Raw genomic sequence first — 20,533 nt, forward strand, 5'->3', positions numbered from 1 at the left:
TTTGTTAACGGCCTGGTAAAGATGTATGCAAGTAACTATACAGAGTTCTTGGCATCATGCCTTAAGACATAAATACCTGCATATTGTCAATTTAAAACTTTACACCTACCAACCTACCTAGGTACATTTCACACCCAGTCAAATAGCAAGTTCAAATCATAAGACACGAGAACATCAATCGTCATATATTCATCGCAAGCCCGTAACCGAGGCATTTCAATCACCACTTCATCATCATCATCATCTTCTTCTTCATCCACACAAACCCAGCACTGCAAAAACACGGCTTGATTTGGAAACTTGAATCACCTCTTCAGGGTCAAGATTGTATTAGATAATATCGCCCTGACTCGCAAGAGCAGCACCGCATCCTCATCCCCACATCCACGATTTCCGGGCATCGAAAAACAGCCGCGTGCCTGTGAACATTCATTTTCGTCCCCTAAACGCCGGTTGCAAAGCCACGATGATACCAGTGCCTCTAGTCCAAGGCCCCGCCACCGGAAAATCCCGTTACCGGACTACCCAGAACCGGGCCTGACATATCGATGTTGGGTAATGCACCCCATTCCTTCCCCTAGTTTCTAACTAATGCTGAAAATCAATGAGCCTCCTTCTCCATGGCCTCTAGCTCCTTGACGACTGCGGACTTCGTCGCGATCTTCTTCATCTGCGTATCCTCCAGCTTCTCGCCGCCGGCGTGTCGCATCTCGAGGTCCTCGATTGCGCGGATCTTTTTCTGCAAGCTGCGCAGTTTCTTAGACGCCGGATTTTGACTACCAGGTGAGATCAGAGAATCCGGAATGGGAGCCTGAGAAGTCTGGATCTGTGGCGCGAGAGGCGCTCCATGTCCGTAGTGTCCGTTCTGCCCGTTCTGCTGAGTGTTGCTGCGATGACGTCCTTGGTTACCACCTTGGTTTCCACCTTGGAAGTTGTGGCGCGAGCGACTGCGATTGTGTCTCTGCTGGTTGTGCTGGTTCCCGCGACGCTCGGGACTACGTCCCTCATTTCCAGAGCCCAGACCTTGATCCCGAGCTGGGGGAGCCAAGCCACCAGCATTGTTCAATCCGTCCTTGTTCTCGACGTCCTTGGCCTTCTTGTTGTTCCTCTTCTTTTTGTTCTTGAGCGCCGCTTTCGAAAGATTGTCGTCGCCGTTGGCGCCAGGCCCGTCACCTGGAGCGGCACCGGGAACGGTACGAGAGCCCGATTCGAGGAACTCTGCACCCGGAATCTGGCGGCGCGATCTCCCAAACCCATTCGGACCAATGTTTTGAGAACCGTTCGTCATGACATGAGCGGCACCTCCTTCATCCTCACGTCTGAAATGAAGCGGGGTGGACATCCCTCGAGCACCTGGAGGACGATAAGCACCAACAGGCTTGGACGGTGTCTTGACCGTTCCTAGATATGCGATCGCCGAAGAATGTGGGGTCGGAACGGGGTGCAGAGGGTCGGAACGAGGGAGGTTCTCTGGAAGAACCGGTCTCCAAGTAACGTTGTAAAGCTCTACCATGTCTTCATGATACATGATCCCTCCTCCTACATGCCATAGTTTCACACCGTTATCAACACGGAGGCGAGGAGACGTAGTTGCTGTCATAATGTATCTGCTATCGGGACTCCATTGGCACACACTAGGATTGCCACTTTCGATGGTGCAAACCTTGCGGTAGTCCTTCTCCAGATCGTAAACATCAATCTGACCAGCCAGGTTGCCAAAACCAGCAACCAAAGCGAAGCGACCGGTCGGTGAAAATGTAATGGTATTTCTCGGCGCGATGGGGAACGAGTGAGTGGCGATGGCGCGGTGATTGAATATGGTCGTCTTTGCAGGCATGTAACCGTAGATAACGCCGAATTCCTTACCATTCGGAGACCACGAGACGTCGTGAATTGGACCATCCTTATCCAAGGTAACGCGAGCATCGAGAGAGCCGTTGGCGCTGAGGAGGTAAAGGGTTGTTTCGCCGTAGTAGCTCTTATTCGACTTGTCAACATCCGTTTGTGCCAGCACAATTAAGTTCGTTCCCAAGCTATTCCACTTGAACTGAACCTTGTCGCCCTTAAAGAAAGTCTTTTGCGAAATCGGCGTCGTAAATTGGGGGACGTTGAAGACTTTGACGGCGGCGGGTTGTCCCTACAAGAATATTGTTAGATTTGAGGATTAGGCAGAAATTTAAAAGGGCGATAGGACCTACCTTTCTCTCAGGAATAAAGACGGAAACGTTCTGACTTTGACCAGGCGCAATAGCAAAATCAGTAACACCCTCAACTCGAAGCTTGTTCCAGACTGTGCTAAGGTCATTGCTATCATAGAATTGAACTTCATTAGTAACAAGACGAGCACAGAATTTCTCATCAGAAGTATACTGGAGGTTCCAGCCAGTCTGTGACTTTTGAACAAATCGCCCTAAAGGTTGCTTCTCAGCTCCCTCGGGGAGGTCTTCGACAGTTCGCCAAATCTTAAAGTTCTTCGTCGCATCGCCAGCTTCGTCTTTTGCGGGGCGCTCCCAGGTGCTTAGGAATGAGCCGTGGGGGGAGAAAGCGACCTCGAAGACATTGGAGATAGTTATGTTGGTCAAAACATGACCAACAGATGCATCGACGACACAGACACGTTCGCTGGACGCCCAGGCGAGATATCGACCACAGGGCGAGTAAACACAGCACCTCAAGTTTCCTTCGGGTTGAACGAATCCAGGGAGAGGTTCATAGACAGGGTCGGCGTCAGTGACGCCGATAACCTTCTGGGTTCGGTAGGCAAACTGCAACGGACTCGCCATGACTAGTCAAAGTCACAGAAGAATGCAATTGCAAGATTGATGGTATGTTCTTCTTCTTGTCGTTCGTAAGAATCTCTTACCCGAAGCTTGGGGAAGCGACCGGCGTACTAGACAGCTGAGTAGATTTATCAAAAATTTTCCTCGATTGGTCTAGTCGGAGCTTGAAGGCAACGGCTATTCTTGGTATTGGTATGACTACCTATTTAGGAAATATTAGGTAGAGGAGTATCTCGGTAGACTTGTAGTCACTTGATCGCCTATCTGTAATGATAAGAGTAGAAGAACTTGTGATAAAGTCGTAATGAGGTTGAACGAGAATACTACTACTAAGCCGCGACGATGATTCTGATGGTCTTCGGTATTGACGATGCCGATGTCGATATCGATGTGGGTAGATGTAGATGTAAATGTAGATGCCGATGCAAAAGGCAAACGCAAATACAAATGCAAACTACTGCTTTATTGTCGGACCAGACTGACCAGATAGAATGACGGAATGATAGGCGTGGGATACGCACGAGACGCACGCGGGGAAGGCGGAGAACCAAATTGAATAAAACGGCAAGAAGAATAGAAGGGAACTTGGCAGGTCACCCAGAGATAGAAGATTGACGAAAGGCGGTGGGTGGACGTGACCGTGACGGAACGGAAGCTGGAGAAGTGGGTTGGAAGAGAAAGAAGGATACGTGAAAGAATAAGAGAAGAAAAAAAAAGAAGCGAGTCATGCTGATGATTTGTTTCTTGGTAGTACCCTGGAAAGTTTTTTTGCCATCAGGTACCGACAGACATCAGCCACAACCCAGCCCTAGCAGCCTGCCAGCCTGCGGTGAACTGTACGGGCCAGACCCCAATAAACCCCAATAACCCCTGCAGTGCCCAATTGGCACTTGCCCTTTCCCCAAACTTTTCTATTTTGGATGCGCGATGCGGCTTAAGCATTGACTTAACCGCTTAACTTGATTATCTAATCGAGCACATTAGGTACCTGCACTGTTTAGCTATTTCCTCAATTTTGAAACATGTGTGAGAGCACAACATGTACTTATTTATGGTAATATTAAGCAATTATTGGCAGAGGGTGGGAAAGAAGATTCTACCTAGGAAGTTTTCAGCCAGCACATACAGAGGTACCTTACACCAATAATTGGGCTGTGAACATTGAACGGCTAAACTGTCAACCTTAACAACGTCCAGATGCACACGCCTTCTGAATCAAGACGCTGAATGACTTTAACACCCAAGTATTAAACAAAGAAAATAGGATCCGTTGTAGTACAATTGATTAAAATTATGCTATATAGGTATGCACTTCTTTTCTCAGACATTTCAATGTTTATTAAATTAGATGCAGCAAATACAAGTTACATAGGTACATCAGTCGGGAACCAAGTTGGCAGAATTCAAGGTTGTGGCTCAACGATTGAAACAAGCTCCGGTCTAACGTGAGATCTAGATCTAATAGATGCATGACCCGCTTGGTGGAATATTATGAATTTGTTTATACAGTGTACCTATGAATGGAAATATTGAGCTTAAGTTGTAACTTGGCATCTTCTAAGTTCAAACTCGCTTCGAACCCAGTTCCATTTCAGTTCATACTCAATTCAGACTCAGTTTTGTCCAAGACTAGACTAAGACTACTTCTTATGGATCTAACACGATACGATGCGAAACAAATCACGACAAAACAAACTTGGCAAAGGTCATATGAATTGCCTCACCTTGCGCGTTTGTTCATTCGTGCAAAATGACACCACCAACAGGTGACTAGGTCGTGATGTGGCAGCAAACCCTCACAATCCACCGTCTCCGTTCTGTTAGAAACGAATCACATTAGTCACAAAACCACAAGTTTATTGTCTCACCGTAACCATTCAATAGGTTAACACAACGGCTTCTCGGATCTTACCGTTAGTCTTTTGTGGTCAACGATTTCAGAGAATCTCCGAAATAAGGCAAGACGCTTACAAAATGACAACATACAATTATATCCTATCCTTCAAACGATTATCTACCTATGTATTATGACTTCCGGCCAAAGATATAGACACTGATGGATTAATACTATTAATGGTCATAACCTCTCATGGCGCCAACCCACCAAACTTCATATTAAACAACGGATCACCGAAAATATGGCTCTAATCCAGCAATTCCGTCCATACCAGATACAGGTTCCCCAATTTCGACTTTTCATATGGCCGGATCTTCTTTCCATCTTCGTCTGCCTCATATAGCCACGTAGGGAAGGTCGCTACAGTAGAACTTCTGAAGGGTTTCGGAGGGTTAGACCACACATGATGAAGTTGTGGGGCCCCACAGTTGATTTGGATTCCTCGATATCCCTTGGATTTCATCTCGAGCATAATGAACCTCGCCAGCGCTTTCATGAGTCCCTGGCCATGATATCCTTCTCTCGTGCCTGTACCAACTCGCTCGATAACCTGACCCGCTGCTGTGGGCTCCCACGATCCTTTTGGACGCGGATCGTGATCTTCAAAGTACTTTCCCATGGCCCCATTTAAAGGGAGAGCATCATTAGCGGCATCCCATTCCTTCTTGTCACCTGGGAGAAACTTATCATACGATAAGCCGAAGCCCACAAGAGGAAAATCCAAAGCGTCGAGTAGTTTCTGTCGCCCATCATTGTTCAACTCAGGATCATCGAGGTCGAAGTCATCCCAGTAACACGAGCCGCCCTTAGCAGCAGACTCGGGTCTCTTGAAGACAAATTCCTTATCCCAAATGCAATATGAGAGTCCGTTCTTAGCTACCATCTCAGGCATCTCGTAAAATCCTTTACAGACATGATGTGCCCTCAACGCCTCGCTTGCTTGACGCCCTTCGTATATGGCGCTCCATATGGGCGACCCGAAGAAGTGAGAGAAGTATGAGAAGGCAGAGATCCACCTTGAGAGATCGGGCGTTACTTGACGAATTTCATACCTCGGTGGTAGTTGGATACCGTGAGTGTCGTGTACTGGGGCGCCTGGTGCTATCATCTTCTGTTGCCTTGTCTGCAATTCAACGAGGCTATTCCGTTCCTGCAGATTCGGAATACACCGCGGCCTGATGTAGTTCGGTTCGCTTAAACCAACTACTATTTATATTACACCGCTCAGAGCTTTGCTCTAGTATAAATGAACAGGTTATAATAATCAATCTGTCGCACGAGCGCAACATGCGGGACATAGCAAATCGCATCCCAAATGCAGCAAGGAGCTCGCTGTACATACCTGTCAGGGGGCATGCGGCCAATTACATGTTTCTATTTGGCCAGCTATGTCACATCACTCGCAACGCCTTTGAACACATTAGGAAGCTGACTTCTCTAGGATGACTTGGCAGTCTGCTATCATGACTCTTGACAGGCTTGATATTTCTGCAAGTGCTGTTCACGAGAAGAAGCAATACCCACCTAGTTATAGATCATCGATTATCGTCAGACTATGCACCGCCGTGCACAAGCTCTCTAAGGAAGGACGATATGGTTGGCGCAGAAACCGCTCGAAATAGCTATTGGATAACGGCTAGCCTTACTAGAAACGGTATTACAGTCATTCTCGTGTAACGCGCGAGTAAGTTCTGCAAAGAGCCTTACTACGTAACTCTTCTTTCAAGCCTCTCACTACCTCATGCGAAGGCATGGTTCCGACATATTGTCTAAAGGCTGTCCAAAGGCTTTACCAGCCAGCAACTCCAGCATCGAGTAACAATGTGTCGATAACGTCTTCGCCGAAGAGTAAGCTCACACTCACAGAGCCGATGGGATTTCCGATCGCAACAGATCCAGACCAGTATCCGACATTGTCCAAGGGACTCGACCCTTCTTCGAGTTGCACATCGCTTCGAACGATCTTGGGAGCTAGCGTAAGCGGCTGCGCGATCGGAGTCGCAACTTTCAACGACATTTGCGACGGGTCAAAATTAATTTGGTTATTCCTTGCGGCGACTGTGATAGACACTGTCCTGTCTGCTACCTGGGTTAAGCTTGGAACTACGAAAGCCTTATCCTGGATCTGGAATACTTGGGTCTCGATTCCCATCGCTACAACGGCAAACGACGACGCCCCCGATACATTACCACTCGAAATCGAGAAGTGGGAGTATTGAGTCGTGGCGTTCGTTTGACTATTGGACAGCTTGAACGCAGAGATGCCTAAATTTTCTTCGGGAACTAAAGTCTCCGTATAACCGTTCGAGAAGGTGATCGAGATTGGATCGTCCGATACTGCTCCGGTGTATAGCACCTAGTTATCTCTCAGCTCTGTGTTGTTACGAAGCTTGCATTATGTGGCGCATCGCATACCCTGATTTTCCCGGTGAGAACCAACTTATTGTCGCTCGTGATATCCCAAGTCACATTGATTGGTTTTATGAGCGCCGGCTCGATCGCTGGCTGGAGCTGTACGGCTGCTGGAACAGTGTTAAGCATCCGTCCCAGCAGATCGACACAGGTGTCTTGGAATTCGTCTCCCTGTGCGTACAACTCTAGCATAGTCTTGTTTCTGTCGCTCTCATACAGTCGAAGATCCGATCTACTCGTCTCGTTAAAGCTAGTCACAAGCGGGCCGCCTCTCTGCCCGGTACCGTCGATGTACTCATGCACTACCGCTGAATCGAATACTGCCCTGGTACCGTCAAGATTAACTGCTCCATTTGTATTGTTTGGAGTTATCGCAGACCCCTCTACGACGGTCGGAAATCCACCGGAGTGTACCTATTTTGGCATCAGTTAATACTGGTTTGTGATTCAAATCTTTTGGTTGGATATCTCTACGTTATCTGAGTACAAGCAACAGGTATAAGAGGGTTTCACTCACTGATCCTATTGTATGGCCGCATGCAGTCAAGGCAATAGCATCTGACTGATTGAAGCCTGCTTTCTTAAATTGAGAAAGCGTATCTTCCACGCTCGTACTCGGCTCCGGTACTCCTGTCTTAGGATCGGCTGTCGTCGCATCTACTCTGCCGTACTGGTAGGGTATGTACTTTCCTCCACAGAGGTGCACCGACATCACCGTGCCAATAGCTAACAGGTCGGCCACTTACACGAGACCTCATTCAGTACGGAATGCTCAAGTTCTTAACAACCGTACTGGGATAGGGTGTATTGATAGCTTACTAGGAACGAACTCGTTAACGAAGGGCTTCCAGAATGTGAAACTGTCGTTAAACGCAGAGCCCGAGTTCTCTTCGCGACCAGTCTCGAACCCAATGCTGGCGTCCAACCCACCAGTCCCAGCAGCAATATCAGCCGTGGCAAAATCATGAAAGGCAACGCGCAACCATTGCGCCGACGTCGTTCTGCGGGAGTTGATCGCTGGCAGGCCCACCTCCGTCACATAGTTGTCGCAAGGCGTGATGGCCGACGAGAAGTTGGATGCGTACGCGCCCCAGTTATCAACGAGAATATGTTCCAGAGCTGATGCCGCTGGGTTGGGATAATAAAACATGGCAATGGCTGGTCTAGCGGCGGCGTTTAGGAGGGATATGGCAATATTCGAAGCGACACGCATCTTGTTGATTCAACACCAGCTTGGATCAATGATTGATTTGACAATTTTTGACGCCCAGAAGAATCGTCATGTCTTTATCCAAGTTTCAGAGTCATCGCGTTCAACTATCTGTCCTGTAATCACGGTAGTTAGGAACAGATTGGAGGCAAGACACAACTCACCAAGACGACTTCATTTTATAGACGGGGAAGAGTCCGTGATAAGTGGACCGCGAACCGGCATTTATAATCGACCGGATACAACGTAACAATTAACTAACCGGCCGATTTCTACTACTTTTACTCGGGGAACTAGGTTAACCGCATACTATACACATGATGCGTTCTTATCGACTCGGGTTACCATTAGATAAATTCTTACTGGACCGCCGCGTGGGGCCAGGGTTGCTGGCACGATGACAGGGTGGTCAGCGATCCGTGCCATCACAATCGTACTAGGCCCGCGAGCGATGTCACCTAAAATAATCTTGAAACGTACGGGAGCCAATGCAAATCGGGTTCTCGAAATGCTTGTCTTCTCCGCTCGATGCTCGATACCCCGGCTCAGCACGCTATTATTGACGGGAGCCTGTGAGGTTAACAATGTGAAGGACTAAGCGAGGTGACCTCCACGTTCGGAGACTGGTCCGATTTTAGTAAGCTTCTCATAAGGCGGACATATATGCCCGGGAGTTGCATGGCCCTGCCCTTCATTTTCGAATGGGAGTACGAGCAATCTGGTAATGGAAACATGTCGCTTCAATCTATCTATAGCATTAGGTACGTCAATGAGCAAGTGGTATTACTAACAGGCGCAACTAGGCTCTCCAAAATCATCGCGGTTAAGGTCATCTACTTAAGTGCTCTTCTAGTAGGCCGACATAAAGGTAATGAGCAATGAGGACAAAACGAGACCGCATAGACCGAATTCTGGGAAGACGGTCTAACTGGGTTACTTGCAAGGAAATTCTGATCGATTGATCTTCCGGGCTACCTTACCGGACCAGCCCCACGATTGAGGCTACATCAGTCGTGCATGGACGCAACATCACGCTGCGGCTCTGTCACAGACAATTTATATGCGATGAATAAGTTTAGCACACAAGGCGCCATCCGATTGAAGAGGTGGTTCGTCGATTATGAGTCGTTTACCTCGGCCCCGGTCTGGTATCGGGTTATCATAGTACGAGCCGGTAACTTGACTCTAGATGTCTCAGCACAGCGGCTTTAATGAGTAACTAGGTATATCACCATGATGGCCATATGTTTGTGCGAGACTCCTGTTCGGGGGGTTATCTCATTCTTAACAATCTTGCGGGGACCATTCGGGGCTTGGGGTTGGGGTTACGATAACCCCAACCCTAACCCGTACCCCAATTTATATGGTTCAAAAAGTTGATGAGAGTGCCATTTGTCGAATTCCAAGCCAGTAGCTTTTTACGAAGAAGTCATTAAACCTCTAAGTAAGCAGGGGAACTGCTCGCACTTCACATACAACCTTAGTGGTTCTCTCAGGCGGCGTGGTAAGCGTAGAAGACTTTATCCGGTGTCAAGACAATAGCATATGGATGCATTTCCCATATACCGGTTATTTTGCAGCCCGGTCATGTTAAACGATCTGCTTCCGCTCCCAATTATCCGTTTATAGCTTACTATGTGCCGAAATACGAATCATGGCGTGCTCATTCATCATCAAGAATTTGTCCCTTTTGCTGTTTGCTGTACAGCGAGGTGTGTCATTTTAGGGCCTGGTGTTTGACATCTGGCGGTTATAACATCGCGATTCTTGTATTTTGGAGCGCGTATGGCTTGATACACATAAGGAGGGCCGCATAACTCACCTAAGAACCATGAAAGCAATATCGATTCTCTCCTCCCTAGCGGCAGCCGGCCTCGCGTCCGCGCAAACCGCACCCGACATCATCCCAACAATCCTCGGCATCCGCGGCGCCAACTCAGCCGGCTGCTTCTCAGCAACAAGCATGAATCTCGCATTCACCGCGAACAACCTCAAGCTCGACTTCGCCGACATGCGCGCCAGCGTGACCCCTGCCGACCCATACGACTCCGAGGCCGCGATCTGCGTCATGTCCATCGAGCTCGGCGCGTTTCCGCAGGGCTGGCGGATGGCGCTCGCTGATATCACGTACTCCGGCCACGCGAAGCTTAGCGGAGGCGCGCGTGTTAAGAGTTTCGCGGCCAATGCGTATTTTCAGTGGGAGCATCTTAAGGATAGTAGTTTGGTTGTCGATGCTTCGGTTAAGAATGCTTCGGGCTCGTATCTTGTGAGACCCCGCCCCCTTTCTATGCCCCACAGTGTTCATAGGATGGGAGCACTAATGTACTGCTTTTTCGCACATGTAGATGAACGTCCCGGAGATGCGCGTCGATTTCGGCGCGACCGGATTCTATGACCAGGATTTTCTGGTTAATATCCCGAATCTCGGGGTGGCGTGGTCGCCGTGTTTCACGGGCCAGGAGTATACGTATGATGATAAGATGCAGGTGCAGTTCCAGTTCCAGGCGTATATGACGAAGGAGGGTTTTTCGAAAACGGGTAGTGGTGTGTTTGGTCGTGCTGCGGGGCCGGCTTTGACGGCGGATTTTAGGGTCGTTTGGGAGAAGTGCGATTCGTCGCAGAGGAATGCTTGGGGTCAGTTTAGGATGGGCGATTATGAGACTTGTCAGCGCATTGGACCTGGTACTACTGATGGGCAGCCGACTGTGAAATGGTGAGGGTTGTGGTATCCTCGGTCGTTATTGGGTACCTCTAGGTAGTCATCTATCAGTTAGGAAGCAGATGGGATCACACTATCCCATATCAGGATCATGGCTCCTTCTCGAATAAATGAACTCAGAGTAACATAATGTGCGGAAGGTTTCCTGGAGCAATGCAAAGTACATATATTCTTAGATGCTGGTCTACATACGAAATATAACCAATTTACATAACGGTCGCCCACTCGGGATACACCTCCTGCTCCCTGGGCACCGACGCTCTATTCCGATCCTCAATATGTTCCTGGAGCGGAAGATCCTGATGCTGGCTCCTCACCCCCATATCCACCCCCCTCTTATGTATATACCTCGCAAACCCCACCGTCTGCCTCTTCCACTCCTCCCTCGTCACCCGCCCCGCGATATAATCCGCATACAACATCGCATCAAACGCAGCCTGCGAAGTCGACGCCACAGTATGCGGACGGAACCCCGCCAGCGCATCCCCAATAAGCACGACCTTGCCCCCCAGGTACTCGTTATTCGGCGTCAGCACATCCGTCACAGCCTGCACAAACGGCTTCGTCGTCCCGCACACAATCTCCGCAAACTGCGGCGGCAGCCGTTCCCGCGCCAGAACCCGCTGCTTCTCCCACGCCGCCTCGGATATCGCCCCCGGCGGCACCGTGATCTGCCGTCTCCGCCCCTCCCGATCCGTCATGATTTCCTCCAGCTCCGCCGAGCCCGCGGGGAAATTCGTGTAGTACACGAAATTGACCAACCTCTCCCCCGGCTCCACCGTCCCGTCTTTGCCCGGGATCAGGTACGCGAGGATCTGCACGCCGGGGCAGTGGAAGAAGGTGAACCGGTTGGTGAAGGCTTCGCGCGCCGAGGCGCTGGCTTCGCTTTCGATGAGGGTCCCGCGTAAGGCGCAGTAGCCTGCGTATTTACGCTCGACGCTCGGTTCGAGGATCTTGCGGATCGTGGAGCTGGGACCGTCCGCGCCGATTAGGATGTCCCCGTATGTGCTGCCGGAAGCGCCGGTGCTGGTCGTCCAGTGCACGCGGATGCCAGAGCCTTCTTCTTCGAAACGGGTTACTTGACGGTCGTGCTCGTGGGTTGCGTTGCCGTGAGATGGGTCTGGAGACGGGACTTTGCAGTAAGGGCTTTCGACGCCGTCGTAGTTGGCGCGCATGAGGTAGTAGGTTAGGTCCCAGGACGTCATGTTCTGCACCATTTCCTCCCGGTGCACGATGTTGCCCGCCTTGTCGAGGTATTGTCGCCGCGCTGAGCCGACGGCGATGGGGCGGTCGCACCGGTTGTAGCGCTTGAATAGCTCGAGTGTGTCGCCTCCTGCGACAATGCCGGCTCCTTGGTCTTGTAATAGGGGCGCGGGGTTGCGCTCTAGTATCGTGGTGTCATGGCCGAGCGCTTTTAACGCAAGTCCGGTCGCGAGACCGCCTAGTGATCCTCCGACCTATTAATCATCATTAGAATCAAGGTTTGTTGCGATTTTGACGATTTTACGTACTATTACGAAGTGTAATTTTTTAGACCCTTGGCCTTCCGCCGGCGATTGAGTTGTAGGGATAGCCATGGTCATGCTCATTTCATCGATCAATTATCTCCAAATTTCCCCATGGGGTATGAAGTTAAATATTCGGCGATTAGGTCCAGGTGATAAAAGTAATCCCGTTGGCTGATGAACGTATGTCCTGCGAATTAACCGGGAGGGGTCCTTGTATTGGATGCGCCGGGCTTTACGTCACATTGAAGTAGTCGGCGTCGAGCGGCAGATGCCTCATTTTGCCCTCATATATTGGATTAATTACTCATATACAGTATATCTGATAAGATACAGTAATATTAGCCGCAGTTACGAATGAAGGGCTCTCCAATTTCCGTGTACTAGACCGCATTACTTGGTATTACTAAGCCGAAGAGGACGAATGAATAAATTAATAGAAAAAACGTTGAATTTTCATGACAAATGACTTGTAAATTTGGAATTTATGTCACCACGTTAAGATGTATCATGAGCAAGTTTGGCCCAAAATTCAAGACTTCATACTCATGCTGTGTTTCCTGCCGGTACCCCTGAATGACGGCGGCACTCTCCTAGCATGGGATATTTATGCGACCATCTCAACAACTGGCTTCCGGATCTCCTTTTCGAATTCAACTTATCTATTCTCAACATTGACATTATTACAGATGTCCCCAAATACATCCATCATATGATCAATACTGTCTCGAACTTCATGGGCTCGGACCGCCATGTCAACCCCCAACGGGAGCATCATCTCATTTTCGTGACCCTTTCCTATACCTTCGCCGACAACTACATCATATATCGCTTGTGTTGCCTTTATATGGTCGCCGGGGACTTTGAAGTTACCTGAACCCATGATTTCATAGATCTTGCCTGTCGTTGTCCCGTTGTAATCAGGGTCCAGAGGCTTCAGCTTCGGTTCAACCTTACCAACCATGGGCGTATTGAAAGTTCCCAGATACACCAATAGAACGCGGACATTAAAATCCGACATCTCCTTGTGGAGCGTTTTGGTCAGTCCTTGGATATGTTAGCCTTAGAACCGTTTAAAAAGGACGTACATATTACCGTCAAGGGCGGATTTAGAAGCGCCGTAAAGACCTAGGGAATTTCGAGCTTCCATCCCGGAACCGCTGCTGAAGTTTACGATCATGCCCGAGCGTCTCTTTCGCATGTGAGGCGCGACTGCTCGTGTCAAGCGGTATGGGCCGAAGAAGTTGGTCTCCATCATATGTCGAACCTCTTCTTCACTGAAAGACTCGACAGGGCCTGTCATGCCGAATCCAGCGACATTAACTAGGATGTCGATCGCGGTTCCGCGCGCCTCGATATCTTCGATAACTTGGCCACAATTAGATTCGTCTTGGTCTAGTCGTACACATTCCCCTCCATTCTTAGTGAACTCTTCAATAAGTTCCGGCGTACGACTCGGGTTTCGAAACGCTGCGATGACATTGTGTCCGTTAGCCTGCGCAAGGCGTGCCATGGCGAGACCGAACCCTGAGGAACAGCCCGTAATCAGCCATGTTAATTTCTGTTTCGTAGAAATTTCGGAAGACATGATCGTCAGTTATTATATCGAACTCCTTGCAATAGGGGTACAGTGTGAACGAAATTAGGTAGGTAGAGAACAGATAGTTTTCTCATGTGGCCCCTTGAGAGATATTTATCTACGATGAAACTATGAAACGGTTATGAATTACCTTCGCTAACTTGTTCGCTGCTGAAATGGTAGCAAGACGGGTTTACCTCTATTCTGGCGGACTTTAGCGGGTTAACTCCATAATCCGCTCACTAAATGGCCGCACAACACTACTCTCGGACCTACGATCTTTTGGAACATACCTAGGTGAGCTTTATTTAAACTATGATATGGATTATATTAACCATAGCTCTGCTATATCTACTTGATGCTCCCTTGTTCATATGAATATTTAGGTATCTATAAGGTAGATAATCTACCTACTTATATCATGAAGCGCTAACGCAAACGTATGTGAAATGGAAGACAACCTGACATACTTCGAATTTCAACCTGAAACTGGATTAAGAATATTTGCGCGAAAGATTTGTTATCGCAAATATGGCGATCATGCCTTGTCAAATGTTGAAATTATCATGAAAGGTTGAGTTGAAATGCTTGATCAAAGTATGAATTTCTTGGGGTTAGGGATAGGGTTTGGGTATCTTATTATTAAGCATCCAACGGGCATAAAATAGACCTGATCCTAGATACCTACCATATTAACTCATTAGGATTATCTTTCAATATGCGAGTAGTAGGAAGGAGAAAGGAAGTTCATATTTCAGGGGGAAGACAAAGAAGTAGAAGCAAGCGGTGGTACTTACCTGCCGATTCCGCAGTGACGGATGAGGATTCATCTTAAAAATTACATGATTAATGCTAACATTTTACACTCACTAATGGGATTATGGAGTTTGCATGAAATCTTGAATTATATGTATCTCAACCATATTAACCGAATACCACGAGTAATTATATTCAACTAAGTGCTAAGTAGAAATATTTGATACCTACTGGTAAGATCCAAATGTCGCTAGGGGTCGAGAATAGATGGAAGCTGGGTTAGGTGAGTCTTCAATAGAAATTACCAACTTTGTGTACTACTAGTAAAATATCACAGTAACATGGAAGAACCATATGTAGGTAGCTAATCTAGTATAAAATACCACATCTTGGAATATACTATCTGACTACGACTTTATCCAATGGGTCCGGTGAGCTCTTGACAATATTCGTTACCTGCCTTGATTGTTCCTTTGAGCATGAACCTAACTCCTGGCCAATGCGTTCTAAGTCACGCTGATTGGATGGCACAGTACTCCACATTCAACTTGTAGACTAGCCGGCGTTTCCTTAGGCAGTATCGTGAATGCCCTCGTTGCCTCCTTTGAATACCACGGCAACCACAACATCCAGCGGCGGTATTCCGCATCAGTCATTTGACACATTGACCAATCATACCCGGTTTCGTAGTTACCCAGACTATAATTATGTGCCTTCTATTGCAACTTCGTGCTGCCCGGCAAGTGCAAAAATGGGTGTAATGATGCCGTTCCCCTTTCCTCACAAATATCGGCTTTATATGATCCACCCTGAGAAATTTCATACAACACAAGAATGATTTTATACAACTTTACCGTTCTTTCCTCATGTTCATTACCATACACCTCTTCCATACTAACCGCTGACTTTCTCGTTCCAGAATTTCCCCTAGAATTTAACAAGATCAACAACGAAACGGTTCACATTGTTGAACTTACCCATCTACAAACGTCGACGGACTTACAAAATACCTACCTAGGTAATCACGACTTGCGATAAGGTAACGCTTCCCTTGATAAATATTAATATTATAAGCAATAATAATTAACGGCGCTTTTTTTTTCTAGTCGCGAAACCTAGGTATCTTTCGCGTCCTCATTCAACTACCTATTCAATCCGCTCTCCTACAACATCATGTCATCCTCATCTTCTCGCACATTGGGAGAGCAGAAGCTCCCCAATGATATTTTCTACTACATGGTAGAAGAAGGGCACATAGAGTCATGGAGAGACATGTGCTCCCTCGGCGCGACAAGTCGCGCCCTAGCTCGTGCCATAAGGCCATCAATTTATCGAAAGGATGTCTATCGTTGTACCCATCAAGAAAATCCCTACGTAGTGGTAGACAAACAACCCCCCGCTACCGTTTACAATATGTTCGCTGCGGACCGCTCGAAGAATATCGACGTTTCAAGCGCCGAAGACGCCCATAGTGATGTGCAACGGCCTATCTCTCGCAAGGACAGTCGCCGATATAGCCACGACAACTCTTATCTGTCAAGACACGAGGCACATTTGAGGCGACATACCCGTTACCACTTGACAACCTCGGCGATACATTGGGCAGCAACTTACGGCTTTGTTAAGATGACTGAGGATATCCTCAACAATGCCCTCTACATCAATCACGAATACATCGACCTGAAAGTCCGTGGAACAAAAACGCCGCTTGCGATCGCCGCACAGAAAGGTCACATCGAGATCATACGCCTGCTTATTAACAAGGGAGCCTTTGTAGACGCGCCATCCCCTTACTCGACTACTTACACTAGGCAATGGTGCAGTAATGTAGCTACGTACATCGGAGACAACCCTGCCTGTCGGGGTAGACGAAAAAAACATTTCTGTACGCCTCTTTCACACGCCATCATGTATGGACAAGAAGAAGCCGCGCTCCTCTTGGCACAGCACACCGAGCATCTGAACAACGATGGTTGGCGTCACAAACCAACCATTATATCCCCCCTTACCCAAGCAGTGAAGAAGAAGATGGTCAGTGTCATTAAGTTATTGCTCTCTCGAGGATATGACGACGGCACCGAAAGTAAAATATACGGCGAGGAGTTTGAGCGAGAATGGGAGCCATTGTGCTTCGCCGCTATGCATCATGACGGAAACGAAGAGATGCTAGGTCTACTTCTCGACAACGGCGTCGACATTGGCGTCCTAGGTATTTGGGGGTGGTCAGCCATCCAAGTTGCCTCCAGCCAGCACCATTTCGACAATGTCCGCTATTTACTCAGCCGCGAGGATCCTAGTTTTACCGGTTTACGACTTCGGGATGTCCTGTTACTAGCTGCGATGCACGACTGTAATTTTGAAGTTGTGGATGCAGTTTGTAAGCACATGAATGCAGCAGGTGCATTTGAAGTAATCGCCGAAGGGGTTTTCTACTGTGAGCCTAAGGTACGCGATTACCTCGTCAACATCCTAACTGCGGGGATCAATAGAGATTATCTGCGACCGGGTCAAACATGGCTTCATTGGTTTATTGAGAAGTACAAGAATCAAGAGTATCCCAACCTATGGAAGGAAACGACTATTCTGGTGAAGCATTCCAAGGGGTTGCTTGATATCAATGCCCTAGATGCAGATGGATACACAGCTCTCGATTACGTAGACATATTCAAAGTTAGGAAGGCAGAGGATAATATCAGGGATCTGGGGGGTCTTCGGGCGTGTGAATTGACAGAACAGGGAACGAAGAAGATTACGGAATCCTCAAATGATATCGATTAAAGCCAGGCTTGGCTGTAGTTGGTGGTGGCACATGATACCGAACGGATGGGTTAAGAGATATCTATGTTAGACATCGGTCTTCCTCTAGGTTAGTAGCTAGAGGTCCATAGGATCGGGATTCAGCCCGTTGAGTCCTCGTGAGGGTCCTGTTGGCCGTTAGTTTTAGGAGTAGGGTAGATAAAGAGATTTACCTGGGTGTATACCGTGTTTTTTACAGTAAGAGTAGTGAGGAGCTCTTCGCGTAATAACGTCGTTGTTTCCTAGTCCCCCGGTTCCGCCTCGTGACAATCTACAACTTTGCTTGGGATCCTTACCAGTGGATCTAGTCAAAATGCAAGACAAACAAGATGCTTTCAAGTCTACTTGAACTTAGCTGGAACAAGATAGCTCTAAATCGGCTATGCTTTTGCTGATATAATCTTATGAATTCCGTGAGTGGTACCCAAGTAAAGTCTACGAATCTAATGGTTCTTTCAAAGGAAGTAACATAGGTAGTATAGAACCTGTAATGTATCTTAACTCTGATAAGCATCAAAATCAAGAAGAAACGTGATTGAATTCTTCATTTTATAGATTTAAATTTTGGATTTAATCCATGTAACATTCAATCAAAAGTCAAAATCATGACTGAGCGATACTCATAGTTGATGGTAACATTCGAAGCTGTGGAAGCTTTTACCCCTGTTTTTACCCCGCCGTCAAACCCTCTGTAGCCCCTATCTCAACAGTGCAGATAGCGGCATCCGCTAGGTAGGTGTTAGGCCCATAGGGACCTGTATTTAGGTGAGATCGTTCTTGGACTTTGCAGTAACCACACTCCCTTTCCTAGCAACTATCATCAATTCTACCTCCTAACCTTCCGCAATATCACATTTCAACTATCCAACCTAGACGATACATAAACCATACGCCAATCCCATCACGAACCCAAACTAGATGCCGCCCAAAACCATCCTAATAACAGGCTGCGGCCCTCACGGCATCGGCTCCGCCCTCGCAACCGAGTTCCACACGCGGGGCCACCGCGTCTTCGCCACAGGGCTCTCGGAGTCCCTCCTCACACCCCTCCAAGCCATAGGAATCGAAACACTAACCCTAGACGTGACCTCCGCCTCCTCAATCTCACGCGCCGCATCCCACGTCTCCAAACTCACAGAAGGGAAACTGGACATCCTAATCAACAACGCCGGCATAATCCACATCCTCCCCTTCGCAGACACCTGCCTCACCGACGCGCACAACCTCTTCGACGTCAACGTCTTCGGCACCATCGCCGTAACCCACGCCTTCCTGCCCCTCCTCCGCTCCGCCGCACAGACACACGGCGATGCACTGATCGCCAATATCGTCAGCATAAACAGCACCCTCCGTCCCCCCTTCTTCAGCCTCTACAACGCCTCCAAAGCCGCCGTCGAAGTCCTCAGCGCATCGATCCGCCCTGAGCTCGCCCCCTTCGGGATCCGTGTCGTGACGGTGAAAACCGGGAGCGTGGAGACGGATTTATTCGCGAATGCACCGGTCGTCAGGCTTCCGCCTGGGAGTTGGTATGAGGCCGCGAGAGCGTTTATTGAGGGGAAAGGGATGCTGGGGTTTGCGCGGAGTGAGAGGGTGGAGGTTTATGCGAGGGGTGTGGTGGATGAGTTGGTGCGGCCGAGGGGGAGGAAGGTGCTTTGGAGGGGCGGGTTGACGGGGGTGGCGTGGGTGTTGGGTTGGTTTGGGTGGGAGGGGATGATGGTGAGTTTGCGCTTTTCGTGAGAGGGTTTGCGATGTTGCGCGCGCTACAGAGTACTGGGATTTTCTTTGCTGACTAAGTGTAGGATGGCGTTTACATCCGGGAGAACAAGATAAATCTATGCGCTAATGTCGGTTCTTGAGACGGAAGGAGGTAGTCTCGGCACTTACTTAACCTCGTGGGGCATCTGAGCGGCCGGACCTTCGCCGGTGGTTAAGTACCGGCCCTTCTACGGAACATCGCTGAATTCTCGGTCGATTGGAGCTGTGGATATGGTACTTGTTTCCTTAGACATGTAACCTAAAATACAGTATCGGTTTTCACATCTAAATCGCATATTGCAATAGAGAAGGCATTAGTGGTTTGTGAGTATACCTCCATTAACAACTTCAATGTAGCATTAACTGACTAACCGTGAATAGAGTGGTAAAATCCATCGTTGCCATCGATGGGCCCCGCGTTCGATTCGCGGCTAATGCATTTATTTTTCTCTTTTATTACCATTATCTTTTTTAAATATCCATAATTTCAATTTTTTCTATATTTTCTACCCATTTTTTTTGCTATTCTCCTGAGATAGTTAAGTGTGGGGGCACTTCCACATTCTGAAATTAGTAATACCGATGAAGACTTTTCCGTTCGTGAAACTAGCATTGATAATTATGCAGTTCGAACTTATTTAACTCGTTAGATGTTCCATTATTAGATCGTGTTTAAATTAACATCGGAACAGAATAGTACCCCATTGCTAAACGTCGTCTTGTCATGAAAAGATCTAGTTATGAAGGGAAATTTTGATCAGGCAAGCCACAACTTAGCAGATCGTGGCTGTTTATGTGGCTACAACCCTAGGACAGGTCGTCTTAGCGGATTCCTCATACACAAATCCTCAACTACAAACGGGATATCATCAGAACAAAAAGAATAAAAAGTAGACATCAAATTCGCAAAAATAGAAGGGTTTGGCCGGGGATTGAACCCGGGACCTCTCGCATATCAGCTTTAGGTTTTCCCTAAGCGAGAATCATACCACTAGACCACCAAACCAGATACGTCCTGAATCGAACGCGTCTACACTTCATTTGATGAATAAAAATTGTGGTAATGGCATCCATATAACTGCCTTGAACCGGCGGTCAGTGACTCGAAATCAATTTTGGAGTTG

General features: G+C 48.1%; 8 protein-coding genes and 1 non-coding gene across 9 annotated transcripts; 3 read left to right on the top strand and 6 right to left on the bottom strand.

The window, feature by feature from the left end:
* Positions 1-75: 75 nt before the first annotated feature.
* Positions 76-3,505, bottom strand: GGS22DRAFT_174989 (translation initiation factor eIF-2A). The gene is made up of 2 exons (XM_047963185.1): positions 2,199-3,505; positions 76-2,137 (listed from the first exon to the last, which is right to left on the bottom strand). The coding sequence occupies exons 1-2, from the start codon at positions 2,781-2,783 to the stop codon at positions 602-604; spliced, it is 2,121 nt and encodes a 706-aa protein (XP_047814326.1). The 5' UTR covers positions 2,784-3,505; the 3' UTR covers positions 76-601.
* Positions 3,506-4,341: 836 nt separating this feature from the next.
* GGS22DRAFT_84540 (uncharacterized protein) lies at positions 4,342-6,106 on the bottom strand. Its single transcript, XM_047968258.1, has one exon. The coding sequence runs from the start codon at positions 5,783-5,785 to the stop codon at positions 4,925-4,927; it is 861 nt and encodes a 286-aa protein (XP_047814327.1). The 5' UTR covers positions 5,786-6,106; the 3' UTR covers positions 4,342-4,924.
* Position 6,107: 1 nt separating this feature from the next.
* Positions 6,108-8,755, bottom strand: GGS22DRAFT_197539 (heme peroxidase). Its single transcript, XM_047965991.1, has 4 exons — positions 7,909-8,755; positions 7,607-7,830; positions 7,093-7,503; positions 6,108-7,033 (listed from the first exon to the last, which is right to left on the bottom strand). Exons 1-4 carry the CDS (start codon positions 8,300-8,302, stop codon positions 6,467-6,469), a joined length of 1,596 nt encoding a protein of 531 aa, XP_047814328.1. The 5' UTR covers positions 8,303-8,755; the 3' UTR covers positions 6,108-6,466.
* Positions 8,756-10,130: 1,375 nt separating this feature from the next.
* GGS22DRAFT_193265 (uncharacterized protein) lies at positions 10,131-11,016 on the top strand (the record flags this gene model as incomplete). Its single annotated transcript, XM_047965364.1, has 2 exons — positions 10,131-10,565; positions 10,645-11,016. The coding sequence occupies 2 exons, from the start codon at positions 10,131-10,133 to the stop codon at positions 11,014-11,016; spliced, it is 807 nt and encodes a 268-aa protein (XP_047814329.1).
* A 124-nt stretch (positions 11,017-11,140) lies between these two features.
* Positions 11,141-12,809, bottom strand: GGS22DRAFT_84551 (FAD/NAD(P)-binding domain-containing protein). The gene is made up of 2 exons (XM_047968259.1): positions 12,530-12,809; positions 11,141-12,475 (listed from the first exon to the last, which is right to left on the bottom strand). The coding sequence occupies exons 1-2, from the start codon at positions 12,605-12,607 to the stop codon at positions 11,225-11,227; spliced, it is 1,329 nt and encodes a 442-aa protein (XP_047814330.1). The 5' UTR covers positions 12,608-12,809; the 3' UTR covers positions 11,141-11,224.
* A 202-nt stretch (positions 12,810-13,011) lies between these two features.
* Positions 13,012-14,111, bottom strand: GGS22DRAFT_197543 (putative short-chain oxidoreductase; the record flags this gene model as incomplete). Its single annotated transcript, XM_047965992.1, has 2 exons — positions 13,012-13,570; positions 13,619-14,111. The coding sequence occupies 2 exons, from the start codon at positions 14,109-14,111 to the stop codon at positions 13,182-13,184; spliced, it is 882 nt and encodes a 293-aa protein (XP_047814331.1). The 3' UTR covers positions 13,012-13,181.
* Positions 14,112-16,001: 1,890 nt separating this feature from the next.
* GGS22DRAFT_197545 (ankyrin repeat-containing domain protein) lies at positions 16,002-17,636 on the top strand (the record flags this gene model as incomplete). Its single annotated transcript, XM_047965993.1, has 1 exon — positions 16,002-17,636. Exon 1 carries the CDS (start codon positions 16,032-16,034, stop codon positions 17,634-17,636), a length of 1,605 nt encoding a protein of 534 aa, XP_047814332.1. The 5' UTR covers positions 16,002-16,031.
* A 631-nt stretch (positions 17,637-18,267) lies between these two features.
* On the top strand, positions 18,268-19,858 carry GGS22DRAFT_175005 (putative short-chain dehydrogenase/reductase). The gene is made up of 2 exons (XM_047963186.1): positions 18,268-19,733; positions 19,791-19,858. Exon 1 carries the CDS (start codon positions 18,573-18,575, stop codon positions 19,389-19,391), a length of 819 nt encoding a protein of 272 aa, XP_047814333.1. The 5' UTR covers positions 18,268-18,572; the 3' UTR covers positions 19,392-19,733; positions 19,791-19,858.
* A 468-nt stretch (positions 19,859-20,326) lies between these two features.
* Positions 20,327-20,415, bottom strand: GGS22DRAFT_t130. Its single transcript has one exon. It is a non-coding gene; the product is annotated as a tRNA-Pro (tRNA).
* Between the last annotated feature and the right edge of the window lie 118 nt (positions 20,416-20,533).

This window comes from Annulohypoxylon maeteangense, assembly GCF_022496945.1.
Source record: "Annulohypoxylon maeteangense strain CBS 123835 unplaced genomic scaffold GGS22scaffold_26, whole genome shotgun sequence".
NCBI lineage: Eukaryota > Fungi > Ascomycota > Sordariomycetes > Xylariales > Hypoxylaceae > Annulohypoxylon > Annulohypoxylon maeteangense.